Genomic DNA, 11,124 nt, shown 5'->3' with positions numbered 1-11,124 from the left:
CAACTCTATTCCAGACGTTATCCAGTACCACGAACACAACGCAGCAGGTACACACACACACACACACACACACACACACACACACACACACGCACACACACACACACGCACACACACACACACGCACACAAAATTAAACAAATTTACTGACTTGAAGCGGACTCAGTGAAGGACCCTCTCCTCCTTTATCACCCTGAACATCCTGCTGGGTGATTTCTTGTCTGTCAGGATTTTCTGGGACTACGATGTGGGGACCCAAATAAAGTCCGGGATTCTGGGGACATGCTCCCCTGAAGGACATTTTTGCCCTAAAATGCCACTATTCCATTGCATATTTTAATGCATTATTGTCAAGGAGAATATAAAGGTTCTTTCTGTGGTGGACTCTGCTAACACATCCATGTGCTCTTATTTTGAAAGCTACATGTGTTACTGTGAGAAATGCTGGATTTTATTCTCTTGGTTCACTAGATCAGTTGTTGCTTCCTGTCCCTTCTGCTCTACAGAGTTGGGTCAAAGGTCATTTGTTTACTCTGCACCTTCTGCTGGAATATGCTGCAGAAAGAATGGAAATTAACTGAATTTGTTTCTTTGAGCACTTTTAAATCCAAACTAAGAGTTATTGAGGCCAATTCCATAACATGTGTTTGCTTTTATTTTGAAGGTGGGTCTAAGACGTTCTTACCTTAACTCCGTCATTTTTTTAAAGTTAATTTACACTGAAAGTCGGAACTTGGAGCTCAGAACAACTTCAAAAATTCTAATCTAACTAACGGAACTTTAATTCTTTGTTTTACCGACGATGTTTGTTGCTGAAAGTGGGAGGAAGGATCAAACATAAACTCTGAGCTCGAGACCACAGAGACCACAATGCTTCATCTGTGTGTGTGTGTGTGTGTGTGTGTGTGTGTGTGTGTGTGTGCAGGTCTGGTGACCCGGCTGCGCTACGCTGTGGGGCCCATGGGTCGGTGTGTACCGGCCACAGCAGGATTCAGCTCAGGTAAACAAACAAACACACACAGTTACACTTTCTATATTTCTATATTTCTATATTTCTATATGTGGCAGGAAAAAGCATCAACCAATCACGTTGTTCAAAACGTTTCAACATATCAGAAACACACACGAACACTAAACACTGTATAAAGATGAACAGCTGCTTAAAGTGGAGACAAACTCCCAGATCGCCCCCTGGTGGCCAGCTGCAGTATATATATATATAAATATGTTAATGATCCTATCAGTAGTTTTTACTTTGGCTTCTTTGGATCAAATTTTGGATACACAATAATAAGTTGTTTTTTAAAAACATATGATGTGTCACTTCTTCTTCTTCTTCTTCTTCTTCTTCTTCTGTCTTTATTCACTTCTTCTTCTTCTTCTCCTCCTCCTGCAGAGAAGTGGGAGATCAACCCCAGCGAGCTGACCCTGATGAAGGAGCTGGGCAGTGGGCAGTTCGGACTGGTCAGACTGGGGAAGTGGAGGCAACAACACAGAGTCGCCATCAAGGCCATCAGAGAAGGAGCCATGAGCGAGGAGGACTTCATAGAGGAGGCCAAGGTCATGATGTAAGGAGGAGGAGGAGGAGGAGGAGGAGGAGGAGGAGGAGGAGGAGGAGAGGAGGACTTCATAGAGGAGGCCAAGGTCATGATGTAAGGAGGGAGGGGGGGGAGGAGGGGGGGGAGGAGGAGGAGGACTTCATAGAGGAGGCCAAGGTCATGATGTAAGGAGGACGAGGAGGAGGAGGGGGGGGAGGAGGAGGAGGAGGACTTCATAGAGGAGGCCAAGGTCATGATGTAAGGAGGAGGAGGAGGAGGAGGGGGGGGAGGAGGAGGAGGACTTCATAGAGGAGGCCAAGGTCATGATGTAAGGAGGAGGAGGAGGAGGAGGGGGGGGAGGAGGAGGAGGACTTCATAGAGGAGGCCAAGGTCATGATGTAAGGAGGACGAGGAGGAGGAGGGGGGGGAGGAGGAGGAGGAGGAGGACTTCATAGAGGAGGCCAAGGTCATGATGTAAGGAGGGAGGGGGGGGAGGAGGAGGAGGAGGACTTCATAGAGGAGGCCAAGGTCATGATGTAAGGAGGGGGGGGGGGGGGGAGGAGGAGGAGGACTTCATAGAGGAGGCCAAGGTCATGATGTAAGGAGGGGGGGGGGGGGGGAGGAGGAGGAGGACTTCATAGAGGAGGCCAAGGTCATGATGTAAGGAGGGGGGGGGGGAGGAGGAGGAGGACTTCATAGAGGAGGCCAAGGTCATGATGTAAGGAGGAGGAGGAGGAGGAGGAGGAGGAGGAGGAGGAGGAGGAGGAGAGGAGGACTTCATAGAGGAGGCCAAGGTCATGATGTAAGGAGGGAGGGGGGGGAGGAGGAGGAGGACTTCATAGAGGAGGCCAAGGTCATGATGTAAGGAGGGGGGGGGGGAGGAGGAGGAGGACTTCATAGAGGAGGCCAAGGTCATGATGTAAGGAGGACGAGGAGGAGGAGGGGGGGGAGGAGGAGGAGGAGGAGGACTTCATAGAGGAGGCCAAGGTCATGATGTAAGGAGGGAGGGGGGGGAGGAGGAGGAGGACTTCATAGAGGAGGCCAAGGTCATGATGTAAGGAGGGGGGGGGGGAGGAGGAGGAGGACTTCATAGAGGAGGCCAAGGTCATGATGTAAGGAGGACGAGGAGGAGGAGGGGGGGGAGGAGGAGGAGGAGGAGGACTTCATAGAGGAGGCCAAGGTCATGATGTAAGGAGGGGGGGGGGGGGGAGGAGGAGGAGGACTTCATAGAGGAGGCCAAGGTCATGATGTAAGGAGGGGGGGGGGGAGGAGGAGGAGGACTTCATAGAGGAGGCCAAGGTCATGATGTAAGGAGGAGGAGGAGGAGGAGGAGGAGGAGGAGGAGGAGGAGGAGGAGAGGAGGACTTCATAGAGGAGGCCAAGGTCATGATGTAAGGAGGGAGGGGGGGGGAGGAGGAGGAGGACTTCATAGAGGAGGCCAAGGTCATGATGTAAGGAGGGGGGGGGGGAGGAGGAGGAGGACTTCATAGAGGAGGCCAAGGTCATGATGTAAGGAGGACGAGGAGGAGGAGGGGGGGGAGGAGGAGGAGGAGGAGGACTTCATAGAGGAGGCCAAGGTCATGATGTAAGGAGGGAGGGGGGGGAGGAGGAGGAGGACTTCATAGAGGAGGCCAAGGTCATGATGTAAGGAGGGGGGGGGGGGAGGAGGAGGAGGACTTCATAGAGGAGGCCAAGGTCATGATGTAAGGAGGACGAGGAGGAGGAGGGGGGGGAGGAGGAGGAGGAGGAGGACTTCATAGAGGAGGCCAAGGTCATGATGTAAGGAGGGGGGGGGGGGGGAGGAGGAGGAGGACTTCATAGAGGAGGCCAAGGTCATGATGTAAGGAGGGGGGGGGGGGGAGGAGGAGGAGGACTTCATAGAGGAGGCCAAGGTCATGATGTAAGGAGGGGGGGGGGGGAGGAGGAGGAGGACTTCATAGAGGAGGCCAAGGTCATGATGTAAGGAGGACGAGGAGGAGGAGGGGGGGGAGGAGGAGGACTTCATAGAGGAGGCCAAGGTCATGATGTAAGGAGGGGGGGGGGAGGAGGAGGAGGAGGACTTCATAGAGGAGGCCAAGGTCATGATGTAAGGAGGGGGGGGGGGGGGAGGAGGAGGAGGACTTCATAGAGGAGGCCAAGGTCATGATGTAAGGAGGGGGGGGGGAGGAGGAGGAGGAGGACTTCATAGAGGAGGCCAAGGTCATGATGTAAGGAGGGGGGGGGGGAGGAGGAGGAGGAGGACTTCATAGAGGAGGCCAAGGTCATGATGTAAGGAGGGGGGGGGGGAGGAGGAGGAGGAGGACTTCATAGAGGAGGCCAAGGTCATGATGTAAGGAGGGGGGGGGGGAGGAGGAGGAGGAGGACTTCATAGAGGAGGCCAAGGTCATGATGTAAGGAGGACGAGGAGGAGGAGGGGGGGGAGGAGGAGGAGGAGGAGGACTTCATAGAGGAGGCCAAGGTCATGATGTAAGGAGGGGGGGGAGGAGGAGGAGGAGGACTTCATAGAGGAGGCCAAGGTCATGATGTAAGGAGGGGGGGGAGGAGGAGGAGGAGGACTTCATAGAGGAGGCCAAGGTCATGATGTAAGGAGGGGGGGGAGGAGGAGGAGGAGGACTTCATAGAGGAGGCCAAGGTCATGATGTAAGGAGGGGGGGGAGGAGGAGGAGGAGGACTTCATAGAGGAGGCCAAGGTCATGATGTAAGGAGGGGGGGGAGGAGGAGGAGGAGGACTTCATAGAGGAGGCCAAGGTCATGATGTAAGGAGGGGAGGGGGGGGGGGAGGAGGAGGAGGAGGGGAGGCCAAGGTCATGATGTAAGGAGGGGGTGGGGGGAGGAGGAGGAGAGAGAGAAGAGGAGAAAGAGGACAAAGAAGAGAGAGAGGAGGAGGAGGGGGAGAGGAGGCCAAGGTCATGATATAAGGAGGAGAGGGGGGGGGGGAGGAGGAGGAGGAGGAGGAGAGGAGGACTTCATAGAGGAGGCCAAGGTCATGATGTAAGGAGGAGGAGGAGGAGGAGGAGGAGGACTTCATAGAGGAGGCCAAGGTCATGATGTAAGGAGGGGGGGGGGGGGGGAAGAGGAGGAGGAGGAGGAGGAGGAAGAATAAATGGAGGAGGAGAAAGAGAGACAGAGGATGAGATGGAGAAAGAGGAGAAAGAGGGGGGGAGGAGAGAGTAGGAGAAGAGGAGGAGGAGGAAGATAGAGAGAGGAGGAGGACTAAGAGGAAGGAGGAGGAAGAGAGAGAGGAGGAGGAGGACTAAGAGGGGGAGGAGAGGGAGGAGGAGGAGGAGAAAGAGGAGAAAGAGAGAGAGGGAGGTGGATGAGGAGGAGAAAGAAAGAAAAAAGAGAGGGAGGAGGAGGAGGGGGAGGGGAGGAGAAGAGGAGGAGGAAGAGGAGGAAGATAGAGAGAGAGAGGAGGACTAAGAGGGGGAGGAGGAGGAGATGGAGAAAGAGAGGAGGAGAAAGAGAGAGAGGGAGGTGGATGAGGAGGAGAAAGAAAGAAAAAAGAGAGGGAGGAAGGAGGAGGAAGAGAGAGAGGAGGAGAAAAAAGAGAGGGGGGAGGGGAGGAGGGGGAGAGAGTAGGAGAAGAGGAGGAGGAAGATAGAGAGAGAGAGAGGAGGAGGAGGAGGAGAGAGGAGGAGAAAAAAGAGGGAGGAGGGGGAGGGGAGGAGGAGGAGAGAGTAGGAGAAGAGGAGGAGGAGGAAGATAGAGAGAGGAGGAGGAGGAGAGGAGAAGAAGAGGGAGGAGGAGGAGGAGGATCAGGAAGTAGAGTGAGTCTTGTGTCCTGTCCTCTCCCCAGGCGTCTGTGCCACCCCCGGCTGGTGCAGCTGTACGGCGTGGTGCTGCAGCAGCGCCCCCTGCTGATCGTGGCGGAGTTCATGGAGAACGGCTGCCTGCTCAACTTCCTGCGTCAGAGGGGGCGGAGCCTGAAGGAGGCGTGGCTCCTCTCCATGAGTCAGGACGTCTGTGAGGGCATGGAGTACCTGGAGGCGCAGAGCTTCATACACAGAGACCTGGTGGAAAAAAAAATAATAATAAATAAATAAATATAAGAAATGTATATGACTCAATAAAAGAAATATAATACATTTAAATATATGATATAAAAATAAATAAATAAATAAATAAATATAAGAAATGTATATGACTCAAAAAAAGAAATATAATACATTTAAATATATGATATAAAAATAAATAAATAAATAAATATAAGAAATGTATATGACTCAAAAAAAGAAATATAATACATTTAAATATATGATATAAAAATAAATAAATAAATAAATATAAGAAATGTATATGACTCAATAAAAGAAATATAATACATTTAAATATATGATATAAAAATAAATAAATATAAGAAATGTATATGACTCAATAAAAGAAATATAATACATTTAAATATATGATATAAAAAATAAATAAATAAATAAATATAAGAAATGTATATGACTCAATAAAAGAAATATAATACATTTAAATATATGATATAAATAATAAATAAATAAATAAATATAAGAAATGTATATGACTCAATAAAAGAAATATAATACATTTAAATATATGCTATAAAAAATAAATAAATATAAGAAATGTATATGACTCAATAAAATAAATATAATACATCTAAATATATGCTATAAAAAATAAATAAATAAATAAATATTAGAAATGCACATGACTCAATAAAAGAAATATAATACATTTAAATATATGATATAAAAAATAAATAAATATAAGAAATGTATATGACTCAATAAAATAAATATAATACATCTAAATATATGCTATAAAAAATAAATAAATAAATAAATATTAGAAATGCACATGACTCAATAAAAGAAATATAATACATTTAAATATATGATATAAAAAATAAATAAATATAAGAAATGTATATGACTCAATAAAAGAAATATAATACGTTTAAACATATGATATAAAAAATAAATAAATAAATAAATATAAGAAATGCACATGACTCAATAAAATAAATATCTAATATATAAATACATACATTTAAATCATGACATAAAATAATAAATAATAGATAAATATAAAAAATTCACATGACCCAATTCAATAAGTGTAATACATTTGAAAAAATAATATAAAAATAATTAATATAAGAAATGTATGTGAATCAATCAAATATATATATATATATATATACATTTCATGAAATAATAACCAAATTATAAATAAATGGATAATTTGGATAATGGATAAATTGGATAATCAATCCAAAAAATGTTCATTACTCAATAGAATAAGTGTAATACATTTAAAGAAATAATATAAAATAATTAATACAAAATTAATATAGAAAATGTATCTGAATACATTAAAGTTATTTTTTTAATATACATAGACATATATATAGAAAAATCAATTGCAAAAATGTACATGACTCAATAAAAAATTATATATTACATATGAATATAAACTTAAGTAAACATACTAATAATAAATACAAAATAAATATTAAAAATGTACATGACTCAATAAAATGAATGTATACATTTAAAAAAAGATATAATAATAATTACAAATTTAAAAATGACTCAATATATAAATTTGAATAAAAAAAATAAAAGTAATTACTTTACACAACTCAATAATTTATGATTGACAACAATGAAATAAATGTAATACATTTAAATAAAAATAATCAAAACAAATGTGATAAACTTAAATATATATAACCATATATATTGACTTATATTATTATACTGACTGACTTGTGTTCTGGTGGACTTCTTGAATCAGATGCATGTCTGAGTTTCTGGTTATTTATTTATTTATTTTATTTTATTTTTCAGGCAGCGAGGAACTGTCTGGTGAACGAGCACAACGTGGTGAAGGTCTGTGACTTCGGAATGACTCGGTACGACTCGGCTTTTTCTCCAGTTTTAAGGAAAGTTTTCACAGTCTGGGAAGGAAACTGAACTCCTGCAGTTGATAGACTCACATTCTAACCACTGAGTTGTGTTTCAGATACGTTCTGGATAACCAGTACACCAGCTCCAGTGGAGCCAAGTTCCCCGTGAAGTGGTCTCCTCCTGAAGTCCTGCACTACAGCAAGTACAGCAGCAAGTCTGACGTCTGGTCCTTCGGTAGGAACACACTCACATCCTGACACTCTGATTATTAGGGCCCGAGCAGGCAACGACCTGCGAGGTCCCTGTTGTATTTCGAATGATTATTTATTTATTAATTTTTTTTTCTTCTTCCCAAATGATCGCATTTTTCACTGCCTGAACATACCCCAAAACTCATGAAACTTTATAAAATTTTTCACCATGTGTGACTTATATTTAATCTATTGTCATCCTGAATTTCCACCACTAGGTGGCGCTATAATAAAGGAAAGTGCGTTTTGGCTAATAACTCCCACATACTTTATCACACATTCAAAAAACTCATATCCACGCGGTCACTGAGTTGTGCTGAATCTCGTGATATAAGCCACGTGTGTGTGTGTGTGTAGGCGTGGTGATGTGGGAGATCTTCTCGGAGGGCCAGACCCCCTTTGAGAACCACTCTAACCTGGAGGTGGTGAGCGAGATCACCAGAGGAGTCCGTCTGTACCGACCGATCCGCGCCAAGCAGCCGCTCTACGCCATCATGTACCGCTGCTGGCACGAGGTGAGCACCACCCAACCACCCACTCACCCACTCACTCACTCACTCACTCACCCAGCCACCCACTCACCCACTCACTCACTCACTCACTCACTCACTCACTCACTCACTCACTCACTCACTCACCCACCCACCCACTCACTCACTCACCCACCCACCCACTCACTCACTCACTCACTCACTCACTCACTCACTCACTCACTCACTCACTCACCCACTCACTCACTCACTCACTCACCCACCCACTCACTCACTCACTCACCCACTCACCCACTCACTCACTCACTCACCCACCCACTCACTCACTCACTCACTCACCCACTCACTCACTCACTCACTCACTCACCCACTCACCCACTCACTCACTCACTCACCGACTCACCCACTCACTCACTCACTCACTCACTCACTCACTCACTCACCCACCCAACCACCCAACCACCCACCCACTCACCCACTCACTCACTCACTCACTCACTCATCCAACCACTCACTCACTCACTCACTCATTCACTCAGTCACTCACCCAACCACTCACTCACTCACTCACTCACTCACTCACTCACTCACTCACTGACTCACCCACTCACTCACTCACTCACTCACTCACTCACTCACTCACTCACCCACCCAACCACCCAACCACCCACCCACTCACCCACTCACTCACTCACTCACTCATCCAACCACTCACTCACTCACTCACTCATTCACTCAGTCACTCACCCAACCACTCACTCACTCACTCACTCACTCACTCACTCACTCACTCACTCACTCACCCACCCACTCACTCACTCACTCACTCACTCAACCACTCACTCACTCATTCACCCATTCACTCACTCACTCACTCACTCACTCACTCACTCACTCACTCACTCACTCACCCACTCGCTCGCTCACTCACTCACTCACTCACTCACTCAACCACTCACTCACTCACTCACTCACTCACTCACCCACTCACTCACTCACTCACTCACTCACTCACTCACTCACTCACCCACTCACTCACTCACTCACTCACTCACTCACTCACTCACTCACTCACTCACTCACCCACCCGCTCACTCACCCACTCACCCACCCACTCACTCACCCACCCACCAACCCACCCACCCATTCACTCACTTTCACTTCACTGTATTTTTTTATTTACTTCATTCATTCATTCATTCATTCATTCATTCGTTCATTCAGTAATTCGTACATTCACACATTAATTAATTTATTCATTAATTCATTCATTCACTCATTTATTTATTTATTCTTTATTAATTTCAATATATTTATTTAAATATTAATTTGTTTATTTATTTATTAATGTAATCATTAATGTCATTCATTCATTCTAATTATTAATTGATTCATTCATTTATCAATGTTTTTTATTTTTTATTTTTTTTTATTTAAATATATATATATATTTATATATATTTTTTTTATTTATACATCAATTTGTTTATTTGTTTATTTATTATTCATGTAATCATTCATTTATTAATTTATTCATTCATCAATGTTTTCATTTATTCCTTTATTTATTCATTTACTCATTATTCAAGGTTTTTGTCAATAAAATAATAATAATAAAACATCATGGATGTAACAGATATCTGAACTTAATTTTCCACACTAATGCAACAATAATTTCTCATCATTTTCTTGGTTTCTTCTACTTCTTCTTCTTCTTCTTCTTCTTCTCCTTCTTCTTCTTCTTCTTCTGTGGTGTAGAAGCCTCAGGGTCGGCCGTCGTTCTCCGAGCTGCTGGCAGAGATCAGGAAACTGGCAGAAAATCCAGATTAGCACACAAACACAAACATATTATATATGCACATATTTTTGTATATATTGCTTATTTTCCAACTATGTTTTGTGTTCCAGCTGTCATATATGTACACAGATTGTATGTTGTTATTGTAAATAACTATTTTTTCATTAAAACCTTAATTACAGACGCTTTTCTTACTTTAAATGAATCTTTAATTATGTGAATTCTCATTCAGACACATGTTACCAAAAAATACATGTAAAAATAATAATTCACTTCCTGGTGGATGAAATAAATCATCATAAACAGTCAAATGAAAGCTGCAGTGCACTAGAAACAACAGCAGGGGGCAGGAGAGCTGTAGAAACACTCAACTGGAAATGTTTATTTGTGAATTTTAGCTGCAAAAACAAGTGAAATTTGTAATTATATAGTTAACTTTACTTGAATATTTCCATTTTATGTAACTTTATACTTCTGCTCCACTACAATTAGCTGACAGCTTAAGTTACTTTGAGATTTATGATAAAAACACGATCAGTTTAAAGTGATTATGTATTTTTATAAACTAAACCTCATAACAGAATATTAAGGAGTTAAAATGAGTCCTACCTTGATAACAGTAAAATGCTGCATACATAAATACATTATTAGTAATGATCCAATAATATGTTTGGAATATATAAAACAAAGATTTATCACCAGCCTTAATATTTCTTTAACTTGGCAGTTTTTACTTATGTTTATTTTATATTTAATAACTATTTGATAAATTATGTAATATATTAAATACAAAATAAAAATAAACTTTCAGGTAATTATGTGATACTGAGCATTTTTTTGTGTGTGGCAGCAACACGCTTCCGTAATAAAAAATAAATCATAAAAAAAAATGAGGCTACTGATGGTACAGAATTCATACTTTTCTTTTTGTTGTTTTTTACGTAAATTAAAAAACAATAATATCTGTGGAATATATAAAACAAAGCCTTATCACCAACCTTAATATTTATTTAACTTGGCGTTTTTTTCTTTTGTTTGTTTAATATATATAATTATTTTTAATTGATAAATTACGGAGCATATTAAATATTAAATACATTGTTAATATGTAAAAAAGATAGTGGTAATTACGTGACACTGAGCCTTTTTTGTGTGTGGGGCAGCAAT

At 42.8% G+C, this 11,124-nt stretch overlaps 1 protein-coding gene across 1 annotated transcript in view; it reads left to right on the top strand.

Moving 5' to 3' along the window:
- The window catches only part of txk (TXK tyrosine kinase), a 17,457-nt gene extending 7,317 nt beyond the window's left edge, over positions 1-10,140 (top strand). Inside the window, exons 8-15 of the mRNA XM_059355428.1 lie at positions 1-47; positions 926-1,000; positions 1,397-1,568; positions 5,335-5,551; positions 7,358-7,422; positions 7,533-7,651; positions 8,026-8,183; positions 9,918-10,140. The exon at positions 1-47 is cut by the window's left edge and continues 78 nt beyond it. Of these exons, the coding sequence (XP_059211411.1) occupies positions 1-47; positions 926-1,000; positions 1,397-1,568; positions 5,335-5,551; positions 7,358-7,422; positions 7,533-7,651; positions 8,026-8,183; positions 9,918-9,989 (925 nt within the window). The 3' untranslated portion in view covers positions 9,990-10,140. The remainder of the gene's footprint in view (positions 48-925; positions 1,001-1,396; positions 1,569-5,334; positions 5,552-7,357; positions 7,423-7,532; positions 7,652-8,025; positions 8,184-9,917) is intronic.
- Positions 10,141-11,124: the final 984 nt, after the last annotated feature.

This window comes from Centropristis striata, chromosome 17 (genome assembly GCF_030273125.1).
Source record: "Centropristis striata isolate RG_2023a ecotype Rhode Island chromosome 17, C.striata_1.0, whole genome shotgun sequence".
Taxonomy (NCBI): Eukaryota; Metazoa; Chordata; class Actinopteri; order Perciformes; family Serranidae; genus Centropristis; species Centropristis striata.
Note: the sequence above shows the minus strand (reverse complement) of the source record. Positions and strands in the feature narration are given on the sequence as shown.